Source organism: Erpetoichthys calabaricus, chromosome 16, assembly GCF_900747795.2.
Source record: "Erpetoichthys calabaricus chromosome 16, fErpCal1.3, whole genome shotgun sequence".
NCBI classification, from domain to species: Eukaryota; Metazoa; Chordata; class Cladistia; order Polypteriformes; family Polypteridae; genus Erpetoichthys; species Erpetoichthys calabaricus.
The window spans coordinates 65,763,423-65,782,586 of NC_041409.2; the positions used below are offsets into that span (position 1 = coordinate 65,763,423).

At 41.1% G+C, this 19,164-nt stretch overlaps 1 protein-coding gene across 1 annotated transcript in view; it reads left to right on the forward strand.

Moving 5' to 3' along the window:
* Positions 1–3,240: 3,240 nt before the first annotated feature.
* The window catches only part of dlst (dihydrolipoamide S-succinyltransferase), a 47,649-nt gene continuing 31,725 nt past the window's right edge, over positions 3,241–19,164 (forward strand). The window contains exon 1 of the mRNA XM_028822276.2: positions 3,241–3,402. Coding sequence (XP_028678109.2) covers positions 3,340–3,402 — 63 coding nt within the window. The 5' untranslated portion in view covers positions 3,241–3,339. The remainder of the gene's footprint in view (positions 3,403–19,164) is intronic.

The following is a 19,164-nucleotide window of genomic DNA, read 5'->3' on the forward strand; positions in this document are numbered from 1 at the left end:
CAATACTCCGAGGTGAGAGTGAGAGTGGGTTAGGGTGGTCAAACCTGTTAAAGAAGTTGTTCATTTGGTTTGCTCTCTTCACGTCTCTCTCAATGGTGGTACCCCGCTTCGAGCTGCAGCCAGTGATGATCTTCATCCCATCCCACACTTCCTTCATGCTGTTATTCTGCAACTTCTGCTCCAGCTTTCTCCTGTACTGCTCCTTTGCCGCCCTGAGCTGGACTCGGAGTTCCTTCTGCACACGCTTGAGCTCATGCTGATCACCGTTTTTAAAAGCCCTTTTCTTCTGGTTCAAAAGGCCCTTGATGTCACTTGTAATCCATGGCTTGTTGTTAGCATAGCAGCGTACAGTTCTTACTGGAACTACAATGTCCATACAGAAGTTGATGTAGTCAGTAGTGCAGTCAACAACTTCCTCAATGTTCTCATTATGAGATCCCTGCAGGATATCCCAGTCTGTAGTTCCAAAAAGTTCTCTCAGAGTATTCTCAGCCTCCGGGGTCCACTTCCTGAATGATCGTGTGGTTACAGGTAGGACTCTCACTTTTGGTTTATAGTGAGGCTGAAGCAGAACCAGGTTATGATCTGCTTTCCCAAGCGCAGGCAGCGGGGTGGCGCTGTATGCGTCTTTAACGTTTGCATACAGTAAATCAATAGTCTTATTTCCCCGGGTGTTACAGTCCACATACTGGGAGAATGCAGATAATGTTTTGTCCAGCGTCACATGGTTAAAGTCTCCAGCGATTAGCACAAGCGCCTCAGGGTGCTGCGTTTGTAACTTAGCAACAGCAGAATGGATGATGTCACTCGCTGACTCCTCGTCCGCCCGAGGAGGAATATACACGATGACAACAATGACATGTCCAAACTCTCTGGGCAAGTAGTAGGGACGTAAACTTACGGCCAACAGTTCGATATCCCTGCAGCAAGTGGAGATTTTTTTTTTTACAAAAGAATGAGTATAGTGACAAAAGGCCTCAGTGTCCGTGCAGATTATTTGTTTTATTTCCATTTTCTGAAAATTGATATGTCAAGAATAAATCATTTAGACAAATGGTTAACCAAACTCCTGCACGGAGCACACACCACTCCATAAAAGTGACACCTGTGTAGACCAGGGAGGGACAAGCAGACACAGCAAAAAGGGCAAAATAGGACTGGGAATGCGACAAAGACCACTGTTGTTATACAAGTGAGTTCCACCATGTTGTTGCTATCATGACATTGCTGCTATGATCAATGGTATCATGACTTTTCCATTGATTTTTAGTCACAGACTTCATTCTATGGTGTGTCCAAGCACGGGTAGTAACAGAGCAGTGACAAGCCAAGAATAGTTAGGTAATTTGAAATGAATCCACTTCCAAGTAATATCTACCAGTGAAAGATTAGGGATATAGCTTTTTTTACATAAGTAAACTATATCATACAAAAAATGACATTGTAAACACTCCAGCAGATTGAGCATGCAAGGAATGTAACCATCAGCACTTTAAAACACAGTTTTATTCTGAGACTTCAATTCACTAGCTTGTTAATAAATTCAATCAAATAAAAATAAGAGTTATAGCCTGCGACTCAAAACTCGTTGACGGCTCAGCTCATTGAGTTCTTCTGGGGCGCTTGATGTATTTGAATGCTGTGCAGTTGCTGTCTGTGTCCTGCATTTGTTGGTACAAAGTGAGAGGAGGACAATGGTGTTTACTGTACGTTGTAAGGTCTGAAGGAGATAAATGACTGGTTTCCATGATATTCTGCCCTCCAAAGAGTGATATAGGAATCCACATGGCTCCTACATATTGTCACAGAGGATGTGAAGCTTCTTGTAGTTAAAGGAAGGGAACAAGTCAATAGTATTTATACTATTTTATGCATTCTAACTATTAAGGATGGGCCGTCCTGGATGTGACAGAACCAAGAACAAAGCATTCAGGACATTGACCCAGAAATAATGTTAACATCTCTGGCTCAGGATGGAGAACCAGAAGCCTTGTCTGCTTTATTATATATGATTTTTGCTTTGCAATGTCTACCTTATGATAATTGTGTCTGAATTTTTCTCATTAAATTCTTCTTCTAAAGCCCACTTCCATGTGGAGTCCAGCCTTTCTCCTATTGTACATATCCTCCGCAATCCCCCTTCACGCAGTCCATGCACTTTAACCTTGCCTTTCTCTTCTTCTCCATCCCACCACCTCCATATCCATGTTTCTTCTCAACACATTGTTTAGTTCTTTTCTCATGACATGCCCATACCACTTCAACCTTCTTTCCTATATTTTCCTGTAATTTTCACTGAACCAATGATTCTCTCATTGCTGATCTTATCAAGCTTTGTTACTCCACACATCCATAACATCCTCATTTCTGTAACATCCACTTTCCTTTCATGCGTCTTTTTAGCTGCCCAGGTTTCTGGTCCATACAATACTGCCGATCTGACCACTGTTTTATACACTTTACCCTTCACTTTTCACTGATTCTCCAATCACATAACACTTGGGATACCTTTTTCCAGTTTTTCCAACCTGACTGCATTGTTCGGTATAATTTATCTCTAAATCTAGTGCCCCAAACTCTTTTATTGTTGATCTGAGATATTTGAACTTTTCCACCCTTTAAAATCTTTCTTACTCGTAGTTAACTTCTCCATCTTGTTCTTGTCCCTTAAATCTTAAAATGTTCTTTTTTTTTCTACAAATCTTAAAGCCCGTAATCCACTAAGGCAAATGACAAATTTTGATCCATATAAGCCAAAGAGGGTCTGTATCAGTATGTCTCTGCAAAATCAAAAAGCCTTCTTCAGTGTTTTCACTTTTCAACTCACTTACTTTGTGTAGGAGTATTGTCTCCATTTTTCGCTACCCGTGCTCTCTCCTGTCTGATTAGTTTCTTCTGTTGTTTTCACAGCGTACTGTTGTAATATTTTTTAATAAAACGGTCAGGGAGAATTAAAGAAAGTATGCACTTGATTAAACATTATACAAAGTATTCATGGACGCTGATTTAACACAAATAATTGATCAAGCCTAACTTAAAGTGCCCAGCACTGTGGTGAGATGCTTTAATAACTCGTTTGAGTCTGGACTTTAATAATCAAGTAATACCAGGAGGCATGCCGGTCCAAGCACTAAAAGAAGGCGGCTGCAGCCTGCCCCCGTCCCTCCCATTTTCCTCACACTTGGTACGTTCCCATCTCTCGCCCTACTCCCCCTCTTCCTTTCCGTCAAAATCAGTTGGTTTCCTCCGCAGCGCTTCCGCCGTCTTTGCTAAGCGGCTCCCACTCGAGCTCTCTGTGCTCCTACAGTTTTTTTTCTGCTGCTGTCCCCATTCACCACCATGCTGTCTCAGTCTCGCTGTGTGTCCCGGACGCTTGGCCGCTCCTTGTCAGCAATCAGCCAGGTAAGGCTGTGCCGGGCGTGATTTGGCCAACGACTGCGGGAAGGAGGAGTCCAGCTAAGGGCGGCTGTAGGCCGCTGTAGGGCCTGGCACTCCAAGGGCAGGGTGACACTCAAGTTTCGGGGAACTCTTTCACAGTCGTTTCTGAAGAGTTTTCCCTCGTGACATTAGTCGAGGAGGCGGCAACATGGACATGTCCTGTTCAGGGGGTCAAAAGAAAGCCTATATTAGACGGCGAAGTCACGTCCTGTAAACGTCACTTTCAGTTTGTCCTGACCGGGCTCAGCAGTCCTGCTTTCTCGTGCTCGTATTTAGTAAGGCGCCGCAAGCTGTCAGAGTGTTGGAAAGTGGAGAGACGTGTGACTGTACACATTAGCTTTATGAAATGTGGTAGCTTAAGCTTGACGTAAGTTATCAGATGTGACTTATGTGTAGCAGGACATTTGTAAGTTAAAATAGTTCTGGTCAATTTCCCATAGTTCAGGTGTGAATTCGAAGCAGCAGCGGAGTCGTAGTGACGGTGACATTGAGCCCATGGTGTGGCCGCCACAGACAGACTCACACACACACACGTGTCCAGGTTCACGGGCAGTTAGGCGGCTGTGAAGTGACCTGACTGACCGGTTTGAGATACGATGTTACAGAACTGCCTTCACTACAACAGAAAGTCTATTAAGAAAAACCAGAAACTGCGATCACATGAATCAAGTCTTGCTAGGAGGAGACGCTCTGACAAGCTAGTGAAGCAATAACCAGCGTTTTGGCACCTTCTCTGTGTGTAGTTCTTGTTAAGGGTTTCACAGCCTCTACAGGCTTATTCTGCATTTTTCTAGTGAGCTAGGTTACATAACCGAGATGTGTACTTTGTCTTATCAACGGTTACGCCAGACTCGACATTAGATTAATAGTTGGGAATGGTAATGTAACTATACTAAACTACTATTGTTTGTTCACGGTGTACTGTCACTACTTCTTTAGTTGTAGCCCCATTATGTAATGACATCAAGATTTCAGTCTTGTTGGAGATCTGCACTTATATTTAGTTATTATACCTACAAAGTGTGCATTGAAACTCTCATGTATGGGGTGCCACAGTTCAAAGTGAGTTGAAATCACAGCTGAATAGGCAGCACAGTTAGAACTGTGTGGTTAAGTTGCTTTCTTGGGTAGCGATGTGAATCAGTGGTTCAACACCTTAAATTCTCAGGCCGCTGTGTCATATCTTTGCACAAAATAGCATAGTTATTTATTATCAGTAGAAGTATTTTTTTCCTGGTGTCAGCTTTCCTTAATTTCTTTCTATAGACAACAGATGTTTAACAGTCTTAGGAAAGGTGCAACAATTGGGGGAAAAAAATGATATGGAATGGTCTGTACAGTACTTTAGTGATACCACAGGAATTCAGTCTGTGGAAAATTTTACAATACAACTGATTGTACTGTACAGTGATATACAATCAAGTATTATGTGCACAACTAAATGTAGAATAAAATGATCAGGAAATTGAATCAAATGAACCATTTAAGTAATGTTTAATTTGAAACTAAAGACATTGGGTCAAATAAAGTAAACACGCTGCATAGATGATTGGTACGGGGTGGCTTAATGCCTTTGTGCATGTCAACTTTTGCAAATATATTGTAGATTGTTTGTGTGTTCATTTCTTTCCCTTTATCATTCAGTATGCACTGCAGTACAGCAAACAAGCTGTCAGTTGTCTTCACTTATAAACATTCTTGAATGTGTGTGTGCACGTCTGCATATATTTAAATAAATTATGTATCTCAAAAACTACTCATACAAAAATTTTGCAAATCAGTAGTCCTTGTCCTATAACTAAATAAAAGCAGACTGCAAAAATCCCATTTAAACAATTACTATAACAATTATCGTTTGAACTGTTTTTCTGGAGAAATGGAGATGGGTATAGGCCCGGAGCCTGCAACAAGGAAAATACAGTGCAGCTTGTGGGAAAAACAAAGGCCTTCTATTTGTTTACTACACCTTGCGCTCACTGTGCATCTCAAGTCCTGTCTTCATGCCATAGTCCTGACAGTTACAGCACTCCTAAATGCATTCCTTGATGCTGGCTCGGTGTCAGCTACTTTGAAAATTGCTTTTGTAACCCCAGCATTTAAAAAGTCTGGTCATGATCCTGACAGTCTCAACAATATTCGGCCCATATCTCACCTGCGTTGTTGTCTAAAGTTCTTGACTGTGTTGTGGCCTCCCCACTCACCAGTTACTAGTAATAAGCTGATGGAGGCTTTTCAGTCAGGTTTCAGAGCACAACATAGCTGTGAAAATACTCTGTTTCAGATAACTATTGATTTGCTTATGGTAGCTGACTCTGGGCAAACCTGTATACTAATTCTGTTAGACCTCAGTGCAGCATTTGATACTGTAACATCATATTCTACTGTTCAGAATGGACAACATTCTGGCCATCTCTGACACTGTCCTCCAGTGGTTTAAGTCCTATCAGGCTGATAAGCAAGCATTTGTTAGTCTTAGAAATTGCAGGTCCAGCTCAGCGCTGGTCACATGAGGAGTTCCACAAGGCTCTGTCCTCGGCACTCTTCTGTATCTACAGTATATGCATTCCCTTGGCCATGTTATTTGTGTCTTTGCACTAAGTTGTCATATGTGGATGATAATCAGATCTATTGCAGTATTAAAAGTGAAAGTTCATCAGGGCCTTTCTCAGCTTATGACTTCCCTCTGGATGGAATATAGCTCTTTTAAAATTAAAACTAACAAAACCAAAGTCATGCCAATTGGCACTAAAGCTCAGCTTAATTACTGAGATTAGCCGACTAAATGCATTCTTTCAGAAAACAACTTAAAACTTGTTTGTTCAGGAAGGCATTTAATTTGCCCTGACTTTCTGCCACTTGTTTCAGTTTAACTTGTCTGTCTAGATCAGGGGTGGGCAGATTCAGTCCTGGAGGGCCGCAGTGGCTGCAGGTTTTTGCTCCAACCCAATTGCTTAATAAGAAGCCCTTATTGCTCAAGTAACACTTCAGCTTCACTTTAGTTGTCTCGCTCGTTAAGATTTTGAACCCTTATTGCTTATTTTAGTCTTAAATAGCTGTATTCTTGGTTTTTAATTGCTCCTAATTAGCAATACCATGCAAATGACAAAAGAGACCAGGGGGGTATTTTTCGTACGTCGCTTAAACCATCCGAGATCAGGTGCCTCATCTTGAATGAGTTAATGCCAGTGAAACTAATCCAGATAAGTCGGTTTTTCAAACGCAGATGTGTATTAGATTAGTGTAGCTGGATCTAATCATACGAGATGAATGCGCGCGCCCGCGCTGAGTGAAAAGCCCATATATATTGAGTCTAGAAAACATGATCAGCAAGTCTTTGATAGGCTGCAACAAAATGACGAAAGAACGGGCGCATTTTTTTTCACACACGCGGCGCAAGACCTTTTATTCGAAGGACACGAAGAATTTCAAGATTTAATATGCACAAGCGGTAACACTGCAAAAGCAGCCCAGACCAGAAAAGACGGCTGGCAAAAAGTGGCCAAAAAAATTAAACGCTAAGTAGTGTACATTGTACTTAGTGAATGCAACGTTTCATTTCCTATGTGTCAGATTAATTATTATTTAATATGTCATAATTCCAGATCAAATGTGAGCACAAGGAGAACATGGGAACAGGTTAAAGTGAAGTACAAGAATATACTTCAAACTGGTAAATATTGGTATATAACTATTTAAAGAATTGTTGACATAAAGAATCATATATAATATAAAAAACATTAATTTTAAAGCTAATAAGGAGGCAGACAAGCAAAAAACAGGTGGAGGTCCACGCGGTCCAGACCTAACCCCTGCAGAAGAGTTGGCTCTCCAGCAAAATGCCCATCGCCCTGTTTCTGAGGGCATTCCAGGGGGAAGCTCCTCCTCAGAACCAGTGGCAGGATGCAGTGGTCACTTAATTTCAGGTAAAGGATGGTCATTGCATATTTGTCCTCCATGTGTGCTATAGGTATGTTCCATATAGCCCTCTTTTTCGTTGGGTCAGTTGCAGGGAATGTCATATCCTTTGAACCTGTGTCTGACCAACGAGATATTAACTAAGGTCAAATATTTGATGAAGACACTGTGTCTGATTATTCATCAGGAGGAGAGGTACACTTTCCAAATAATGTTTGATCAAACTCCACTCTGATCAGTCCCATGTGCCCCAATCACATTTGGAAATCCTGGTAATGAGAATGTTAGGCTGATTGTGGGATTCTTCGTGGAACTGTGGGTGTTTTTACCTGTGTATTACCTACCTGCAATGGCATGAAACGCCTCTTTTATTGTCTGCACACGCAGGTGTCCAGGAAACACAATGAAAACCTGAAGAAAATGTTTCAGAGCCAAACAGACTTTACGAATTGCCTGGAAAACTGCACTTTTCGATCGCTGTTCCGCATCGCCTACAGTATATAAAAAAAGTGCCGCTTGCAAGAAACCTCAAAGCAATGCCTATTGTCTGTGTGGTTGTGAGAGCCCGACTTCGCCGAGTTTGACTTCGAATATACGGAGCTAATAAATCTTTGAGGTACAATATTCCCCCTCGGCTAAAGCGGTATCTTTCGTACAGAATTTCCTCCGGGGGCAATAAAGGATCTTACCGATCGCGCAAAACCCTCTTTATATGAAATTCTCTTCCTATAATTTGCACATCAATATCAATTGGTCGCTCATTCATGAACGGCGAAGCCCTGACTGGATGACTTCCACACCGTCACTGATCACGTGTGTAAACTAATCCTTGTTTACGCAGAACAAACCTGCTCCGAGCAGGTTTGCGGATTTGGATGTGTTGCTATGACAACACTTCCAGCAAGAGTTTCAAAAAACCGACAGATCCAGGATCAGGCCAAATCGTCAACAATTACATCCGGCTAAACGAGTAATCCACGTACGAAAAATACCCCCCAGCATTTCTCCATTTAGTTTGTTTTCATTTACACCTGCGTGTATTTATCACACACTGTTTGGTTTAATTAAATACTTGGAAGGAAAGTGAAGAGAAAAAAGTGAAGCACTGAGAATTACTCATCTGTTTTAGACTTCATATCATTTGGATGATATCCTTAGAAAGGAAAATAAATCTAGGATATGAGAATGACCTGACATGGCAGAGTTAAAGCACTAGCAAGCCATGCAATTAAATAATTGACAAGGATTGGTTTTTAATTAAGCAACTGGGTTGGAACAAAAACCTGTAACCACTGCGGCCCTCCAGGACTGAATCTGCCCACCCCTGGTCTAGATGCCCAGGAACCTTTGTGTTTGTACCACAATATGTGTTATTTGTTCATGGTTTTCTGGTAGTATTTATATTTTTGTATTTGTTTCTATTTTGTCACTTCTGTTTCAATGCATTGTATATCCTGCATTTATCTTTTAGTATTTATGCAAATATTATTTGTATCCAGTGTTGTCTATGCCCTGTTGTTCTTTCTGAATTTCGGTGATGTGCTTTGAACATGGAAAAGGTGCTATATAAATGTATTTTTTATCATTATCATTACTCAGTCCAAGTGCCGCCACCTAATGCAAATGTATTGAATCACAATGTCATGTTGCTACAGCTGTGAATGCCATGAGCTCTAAAGGCCGCATCATGTCTGAATTTCAATTATAAAGAGTCCAATTTCCGGCATCAACGCAGATCACTCATCTCTGCAATCTGCGAATGGCATCTGTAATTGGAGATGTTTTATTATGCAGCATTTTGCCAATGCAGTAATGCCATTTCTTAGTCTCATATCTTGGCATGACAAATTAACTTGTATGATAATAAACATAAACTGCATATAGTTAACAAAAACAGCTTCATTCTCACTAGGTGTGCTTAGTACAATATTTAGTACTCTGTAAATGTAGGAAAACTGAACACTGTTGCAAACTGCATTCTTTTTTTAACCTGTACACCCCACACCATGTGAAAATTGAAAGTGGTGCCTCATCAGTCTGTGTACAGCGTCCAACACAGCAGACATGAAGGAGGTGAAACTTTGCTGACATATTCCTGACCTATCAGCCAGTTTCCTCTGGAAGGTGCTTCTGCCAGAAAGCCAACCAGTGTTAAAACCTGAATGTGAACAGGTATAGCCCCATTTCAGGCAATCTGTCTTTCTAATGCTGGGGCCAACTCCGCACCTAGGTCTCGAAGAAGGTCTTTTGGGAGTCTGACTTGACTCATAAGCCAGTCATCATCATGAAATCCTGCCTGTCTCCTAAAGCTTGTTCCCTTTGTATATGACAAATTGCATACTCTTCAAGTAGTGCCATGTTGTATTAGATTAGCAGGCCATAGTTAGGCTGTAGAGCTTGAGATTTATTGCTTTCTGTACACAGGGAGTGAATCACACTTGTGTGGGTACTTCATGCATACAGTGTATCCGGAAAGTATTCACAGTGCATCACTTTTTCCACATTTTGTTATGTTACAGCCTTATTCCAAAATGGATTAAATTCATTTTTTTCCTCAGAATTCTACACACAATACCCCATAATGACAACGTGAAAAAAGTTTACTTGAGGTTTTTTTGCAAATTTATTAAAAATAAAAAAACTGAGAAATCACATGTACATAAGTATTCACAGCCTTTGCTCAATACTTTGTCGATGTACCTTTGGCAGCAATTACAGCCTCAAGTCTTTTTGAATATGATGCCACAAGCTTGGCACACCTATCCTTGGCCAGTTTCGCCCATTCCTCTTTGCAGCACCTCTCAAGCTCCATCAGGTTGGATGGGAAACGTCGGTGCACAGCCATTTTAAGATCTCTCCAGAGATGTTCAATCGGATTCAAGTCTGGGCTCTGGCTGGGCCACTCAAGGACATTCACAGAGTTGTCCCGAAGCCACTCCTTTGATATCTTGGCTGTGTGCTTAGGGTCGTTGTCCTGTTGAAAGATGAACCGTCGCCCCAGTCTGAGGTCAAGAGCGCTCTGGAGCAGGTTTTCATCCAGGATGTCTCTGTACATTGCTGCAGTCATCTTTCCCTTTATCCTGATTAGTCTCCCAGTCCCTGCCGCTGAAAAACATTCCCACAGCATGATGCTGCCACTACCATGCTTTACTGTAGGGATGGTATTGGCCTGGTGATGAGTGGTGCCTGGATTCCTCCAAACGTGACGCCTGGCATTCACACCAAAGAGTTCAATCTTTGTCTCATCAGACCAGAGAATTTTCTTTCTCATGGTCTGAGAGTCCTTCAGGTGCCTTTTGGCAAACTCCAGATGGGCTGCCATGTGCCTTTTACTAAGGAGTGGCTTCCGTCTGGCCACTCTACCATACAGGCCTGATTGGTGGATTGCTGCAGAGATGGTTGTCCTTCTGGAAGGTTCTTTTGGAATAAGGCTGTAACATAACAAAATGTGGAAAAAGTGATGCGCTGTATTAACCAGAATTGATTGCATTGGTTTGTAATCCTGAGAAGTGACAATGTAAACTGACAGAAAACTCAAGTAAGTTCTTCAGTGCAAATACACATTATTGAACCTCTTAAAAGGCAACTACCATAGAATGTATACCTCATATTCATCACTTTTGAAGTTTGTTTGTCACATCAACACACTTCATAATAATGGCTCAGTGATACGAGTAATTATATCCGTGAGTTGTTTTTTAGCTGGTTTGGCTGTATTTCCCTACTTGGTCAAGGGTGTCATTGTTTCCCACGTTCTCTGAAATGTTGTAAACACATGGATGAGAGCAGCCATAAATGCACATTTCAGTCTTCTTTTTGTGTGTATGCAGACTTTATAAACTGACCCCTTGTGTCCATGAGCTTCACTCATGTTTGTGACATTGCTTTCTCATTAGCATGGCTTAAAATGAAGGCAATGCATTCTGTAACTGTTGAGCATGTTTACATTTTATACAGTGTGTCTTGTAATTTGTTCAGCTTTGCTTTTCTTGCCAACAGTAAAGATACCTTTACTTTTCAAAAATGTTTAGATAACTGAGTTATGGAAGGAGAAAATTAAAACAAAACTGAGTGCCTTTATGAACAATGCTGCACATCCTCTCTCTGATAGATGAGACAAAACTGGAGCTTTTTGGCAAGTCACATATGCTCTGTCCATAGAGGAAAAAAATAAGCGTTAAAAGAAAAGAACACGATACTGTACCTACGAAATATAGATATAACTTTATGTTTACAGAAGCTCTTTAAATAAATATACAAATAGGTAGATAAGTAAGCAAATAAATATTGTCACACATTTTGGTCTGAACACACACCATAATGACTGTAAAATAAGAAATTTAAAAAGAAAAAAGTTCTAACTTGGCAGCCCCAGTCCCAGAGAGGCATTATGCAGATGTATTGCTATGAGTATAAAGAAGCCCCAGTCACATTTCTTGACACAGTTCTGCTGAATAATTTGTTGCCTGAAAGTCCTCAGTTTTCATGTCTCTGAAAGAGAGGGTGTGCAGCATGGTTCATAATGACACTCAGATTTGTTTTAATTTTCACCTTTGCTACTACCTCCAGGGGGTGCAGAGTGCATCCTATAACTGAGCCTGCTGTTTTAATTAGCTTGTTAATTCAGTGGGCCTCACTTGATGCAATGTTACTAATCCAGCAAACCACAGTGTAGAAAATCGTACTGGCAATCGCAGAGTAAATATTTAGGTTGCTCAGTTACATTTTGAGACTACTTGTTAGGTTAAGGATCCAATTATTTTTGTGCATGCCATTTACATTTGTGTTATTTGAAAGTTTGTTGAATTAAAACTGTAAAGCAAAGTCTTTTTTTGTCAATTACAGAATAAACAATGATGGCTGCCAATTGCTTTTGTAAGTTTCAAGTTATTTCTTTTTTTCTGGAGGATATATCAACAAATTGGTCCAATTCTATTTTATCTTTTTTAAATCTTTTAGAACTGATTTTTTTTCCCTTTTCTCCCAGGTCAGAATATTTTTTACAAAAAACTCAAGTTTTCTGAAAAGCACATAAAGCAATAGTTTCTCACATAAATTGATATACAACATCTGTTGCCATGTCCAGTGTGCTGTTGCCACATGTTCACCGTCTCTGGCTGCAATGGCAGCGTGGGAGCAGGGAAGGTGAGGAGCTGCCGGCGTTTTTGAAAACCACACAAAGCAAACCATGCTGGTTCTATGGCCACTCTCGCTGTGTGTTTGCTGCCTCAGGTGGCAGCGGCAGCAGCTAGGGCTGGGTATTGGCACTGATGTCCTGTCTCGATTCAATATCGATTTTATCTTAAGTAAATTGGCGTGCGCTGTTATATTTGAAGCAATTTCGTTTTTTAAAGTTTACTTAACCATGCATATAGGGCATTAATATAATGTGAGAAATTTCAATAATTCTTTATTTGAAGGCTGTCTACATAGTGACTTCATAACCTATGCATAAACATGGAAATGACAGTTAAGAAGAAATCCTTCATTGGTAATGAACAATTAACATCAGTATTTGGAAGATGTGGAATAAAATATCATTACTCTTTAAAAAAAAAAAGAAAAAAAAAAAAAGTTTTCACAGCACTGCACTCATTCAAAATTCACCATAATTTAACTAACATGTATCAGATTCCACACATATGGGGGATCCTTGTTGTAATAAAATGCAATGGCATCTACTTTATAAAACATCTGTATAATTTTGAGAATAATATTATTATATATCCATGTAGACACCCTTCAGCTAAACTGTTGGCCAAGTTTTTTCCCCTATTGGACATTTAAAATCTGAAATTAGTCAAAAATAAGAGCATTAAGACTCATTTCTTTCTATAATTCTGCATTAGGCACATATCTTAAGTTGCTCATATGTAACAGTCATATTAATCATTTTTCGAAAATGTGTTTTTACACTTCATCCTCAGCCAAAAGATAAACATTTTAAAATGAGGATCTAGAGCAGATGCTTGTTGACAGTGGCATTGGATGAATGGAACATAAAGGAAAAAGAACCGGCCATCATGACTAACTACACCACTAATATGATTTTTACGGTGCAGCTTATGGTGATACTCCCGTCAGCTGCTTTGTGCACAAGCTCACTTTGGTATCACAGGCTTCTCTGAACATTCCATCATTTGCCCCCTTCCTTGGCCGGGCGAAGTGAGTTGCAAACCTTTTCCACCTTAGCAGTACAGCTAGCCACTTAAAAAGCTTTAACCTGTGATTGTACAGGCAAATTTAACAATTGACCGGAGATTATCATTTAGGGCTTAAAGAGAAGCAACATTTATTGGACTTGCCAACACGCAAACTTATGATTGGTGCTTTCACGGGATGAAACATTCATTGGAAATGCTAGAAAGGCTTTTGGAACAACAGCCAGTCATCTGAGCAGCTCTGCATACTGTATACACACTCGTTTTTTAATGTAGTGACGTGATTGTCACATAGGAATCTACTTCCCTGGATGTTCATCTGTAGCAAGTAGGCTACCACCTACTAGGAGAATGAGATTGGACCTGGCTAAGGGTCGTGTTGGTGTTTCCGGTGTTCCCAGAAGGAGGTGTTTCATCTCGCAGGACACCCTGGATATCATCAAGAGGTGTCACAGCACACAACTTGATGGCAACTCCGGTCACTACCAGGAACCAAGAAGGACGGCTGCGAGGGCTCTGAGGGCAGATAAGGAGGCAGTTGTTGGAGGAATCTGTGAGCAAGTGACCCATGTCCTGCTTACAGAGGCATTATGTGCATCCGAATCTGTTTCTCAGAGAGTCACAGTCAGGGAGGGTAATGGAACGGTCCTTACGGATGATGCTGCAATTGTGACCCACTGGCATGGCTACTTTGAGCAGCTGTTTAATGCTGATCCTCCAGCTAGGACGTTGAACTTCATTGGGTCCACGGTTCTTGAGGCTGATCCTCCAATTATCTGTCAACCACCCAGTCTCACTGATATTGCTCTGGTGGTGAACCAGCTGAGGGCAGGGATCAGTGGTATCTGGTGTGAGCTTCTCCAGGCTGCTGGTAAGGCTGTCCTCCTTGCATTGCAGGCAGTTTTCGCTTCTATTTGGGTTACAGGCGTCATCCCAACTGACTGAAAAACAGGACTTGTCATCCCTATCTGGAAAAGGAAGGGTGATCGCCTGGATTGTGGCAACTACATTGGGATAACACTGCTCTTGGTGCCAGATAAGGTCTTTGCTAGGGTCATCCTCAATAGGATACGTGATCTCTTGCTCACCTACCAGTGACCGGAGCAGTCTTGTTTGATGCGTAAGAAGTCTACCGTAGACCGCATCCTGGCACTGAGGGTTCTCATGGATTGCAAGCATGAATATTGGCAGAGTCTCTTAGCAGCCTTTGTTGATTTTCGTAAAGCATTTTACTCGGTTGATTGAGCTTCTCTATGGGACATCCTGAGACTTTGTGGGATCTACCCCCCGAAAACTCCCCCCCCCCCCCCCCCAACCCCCCCAAAGTTTCTGTATATCATGGCTGGCCTGTACACTGGTACTGTGAGTGATGTGCAGAGTGCAGGCAGAACCTCTATGTTTTTGCCAGTTGATTCTGGGGTTCCGTCAGGGATGTGTTCTTGCTCCTAATCTGTTCAGTGCTTGCATGGACTGGGTGTTGGTCAGGGTTGTGGGGTCCAGTGGCTGTAAGGGCATCTGTGGGTGAAGAGAAGTTCACTGATCTTGACTTTGCTGATGATGCTGTGGTCTTCATGGAGTCAATGGAGGGTCTAATCTGGCCTCTTGAGAGACTGAGCAAGGACTCCGAGTGTCTGGGCTTGTGAGTGTCCTGGATAAAAACCAAGATCTAGGTCTTTAATGACTTCTTGGCCACAGTCATCAGCAGTGTGTCTGACTGCGGAAAGAATGTAGACCTCGTCGAAAGATTTACTTACCTCGGCAGTGGCATTCATGTCTTTGGTGACTCTTCCTATGAAGTCAGTAGATGGATTGGGAGAGCTTGGGGGGTCATGAGGTCGCTGGAAAGGGGTGTGTGATGCTCCCGATATCTTTGCAAAAGGATGAATGTCCAAGTCTTTAGAATCCTGGTGCTTCCTGTTTTGCTATAATAACCGGAGATGAAGACTGAACTCCTTCGGTACTGTGTCTCTTCAGAGAATTTTTGGGTACCGCTGGTTTGACTTTGTGTGAAACGAGCGGTTGCTCACAAAGTCCCAAATGAGGTACATTACGTTGTAAAGGAGCGTCAGTTATGGCACTATGGCCATGTGGTGCGATTCCCTGAGGGTGATCTGGCTCACATGATCCTCATTGTTGAGGAACCAAGCGACTGGACCAGGCCATGGGGCACCCACGTAACACCCGGTTGCAGCAGACAGATGCTCATTTCCTAGGGGTGACCCTGGACTGCGTTTCTACTTGGGAGGTGCCAACCAGGAACCCGAGCTGTTTCATCATCTGGTGAGTGAGGCAATGCAGAGTACCAGTGCACGCTCCCCAGCCTGACTTCATATCTTTGCAGATAAAAACTGCTATCGATTATTTGATTTTTTGGGTGCAAGGCGAATTAAATGGGATTGGAGCTACCCGCCATCTCTAGTGTTGAGTGTTAGAATGTTGTACTTCTGAGTTGCACAACTTACATATGGCTTTGCTTTTATTCAGTTGTTCTTTCCATAGGATGTCCAGACATTTAAATGTTGAAGGCACCAATTAGATAGTAAAGTGCTTTTTCCTTAGAAAGCCATAACAGGCACATTAGCAACATGTACTTCTACTTGATCGGATGCCAAAAATAAAGATAAGCAAAATTCTACATGTAGTAATTAAGCAGGGTAGAGATTCACAAGATCAATCTTGAGAATTTGAGAATCGATATTGAATCATTTCAACAAAAAAGGTAATGCTTAATCGTAAAATCATTATTTTTTTTTACCCAGGGCTAGTGGTGGCAATCGCAGTGCAACACAATCTGGTTTGTACCTCTTGTCATTGTAGTTGGCAGTTCTCTCAGGGGAATGTTGCTATAGGCGCATCAGCTACACAAATGTGTTTAGCAACATGATCAGCTGTTGTCAGTAACTCACTTTCATTTTAGATCACAATCTCCAGATGACTTGCGCCAACATCGAAGTCCGACAAGTTAGTCCAATTCGAAATAATAATATATATCCAAAACACCGTCACAAAATTGCAGATGCTGTGATCCAGATAGACTTAAAGTGTTAATAGGTATAAAATGTTCTTTTTTTGGATCTGCTGTGAATACTATTCAAGATTACAAAATGAAAACAGAAGTAATCTGCGTGTATTATTTAGAACAGTTGCCATTTTGAGGAATCTGAAATCCAAAATGACATGCAAAACTTATACTGTTACAAGCACAGCTTGTATTCTTTAAAGTGTAATAGATAATATAAGAACACAGATTTCAAAATAGTTCTAAAAATAGTACAAATTATTTTAACACTAAAAATACCGTTGTGTTGTCAAATGATATATTTTCTTTTACACACTGCGTTTGTAATTTCAACCTAATAACAGAACAGGAAGTTGTCGTTTTAGTTTCTAAAATGAAACTCGCCAAGTGCCCTGTAGACCTAGTTCAGTTAAACTTAATTAAAGGATCAATCGCTCTTCTTGCAGCACTCCTTAACTTTTATCAGTTGATCACTATTAACTGGCATAGTTTATATTGCACTAAAAGTGTCATCTGGCAAACCATTATTGAAATAATTAGATCTAAACACAAATGTGCTTAATTATTAACCCATTTGAAATCTACCTTTATTTTCTAAAGTACTTGGGGGGATTGGGAGTAATAGCCTCAGAGCTTGTTGGGAAAGCTGTAACAGCATTAACTAATATGTTGAATGAGATTTTAATGGGAATGCTGCAGCTTTTGACACTGTTGACCATGAAAGCTTGAAAATTATGTTGGCCTTTGAGAGTCTGTGTTTCTGTGGCTTATGACATACCTAAGCCAATTTTCATCTTGAAAAGATATGTAATGAATTGTACTCTGACTTTACTTACCCAGCTTGTGTATGTTAGGGCACAGTACAAGAACTTCCAGGGTCATTATTGTTGTGTGTGCAGAGTACAGTGAAATTCTTATTTGTATTTGCTAATCAATATACAGTGGAACCTCGAGATACGATCACCTCTGTATACGAGAAATTCAAAATACAAGGAAAGTATGAGCGAAAATTTCTGATCTAAATGCGAGCATTGGCTCGTGTAACGAGCCAGGCTGTGGGTATAGCTCTCAGCTTAGCGAGGGGGCGTGGTAGCAGTTGCGAGCCGCGGTCTGCGGTGTCTGCGTTTCTCACTTAAGTGCACAGGTGGGAAACTGCCCACATCCATGATTGTTCCTGTGGCTGATGGGCTGCAGCTGCCATGTCCTCCCCGCATATATAGAGAAGCGCGAGCCGGTTAAGGGGGAGAAGAAGTAAAAGGAGAGAGAGAGCAAGCAAGCAGGCAGGCAGGAGAGCAGGCTCACGTGTAGCTGAACAGGCGAGCCAAACAGCTGAAGCAGGACGGTGTAGAGAAGGTCAGCTGCATTAAGAATGTCTCGCCTGTTGCAGAGCCCGCAGGTGAGACGCTAACAGAGAAGAAGCACCGGGGATTGTCGTCTGTTTTTTAAAGACTGCATCCTTTTGACGTTTTAACCTCGTGTTAAAGGATTGTTATTCTTGTGTATTTTAAACCTCCATTTCACAACTGTTTTAAGGATTATTTATTTAAAGATTTATTGAATGCTCTACTGCACTTTGGACACCTGTTTTGATTCTTTTAATAATCAGTTATATTATTTACCAGTGTTATTTATTAAAGGTAGACTACAGTATATATAATTTATCAGTGTTATTTGTTAGGAAAATTGATTTTTATATTAATATATTTGGGGTGCGGAACGGATTAACTGGATTTCCATTATTTTCAATGGGGAAGTTTGTTTTAGATACGAGAAATTCGCTATACAAGCTCAGTGCTGGAACGAATTAAACTCGTATCTAGAGGTTCCACTGTACAGTGTATTTCCACTGACTGACACCATGTTTAGTGAATATAAATACCTTATCTCAAAACCTCTGATTTCCTTACTTGAGACATCTCAGAACATATATCACTAGCAGATATATCTATTATTTAAAAAAATCTTGGGACGAGACGTGATCTTTGGAAGAGAGACAGTTTCACATCCCGCGAGACAGACACGTCACGTCATACTTACAACCTTTGTAAGCAGAGCATGTTAGAGATAATGGAAGTAGGAAAATTAGAAAGTCTCAAAAAAAATGAGTGAAAAGATCACATTAGCACAAACAAATGGAAAATATTACTTGGTGAAATAATGAAAAAGCGAAAAGAGATTGCATAGTGTTTGAGGACAAAAGGACAGGTGCTGTACATGCTTTTAAATGTTTGAAGCACCGCCTGAAATGCCGATCACATGGAACGAAAGAAGCAGCAAGCCAGTAGCTTATCGAGCAAAGAGGATGTAAAAAAAAAAAAAAAAAAAAAATGTTACTTGTTTCCCAGTGTATCACCTTTTAAGAGGGGTTTCATAGGAGCTACCATGTCACCTTGGTGTGGGAAGGGGTAGGCAAGCAAAGTGCAGGTCACGTGACAAAACAGCAGCAAGCCAACAGCTGATTGAGCAAAGAGGAGTTTAAAAAAATATATTTGTATCCCATTGTATCACCGTTTAAGCATGGTTTTGGAAGAGCAGATGCGTCTCCTTGGGGTGCATTCAGACCCCGTCTTCACAATGGCGCAAAGTGCAGGCGGGAGAGGGGAAGTGGTTGGCAAGCAAAGCGAGCAGGGG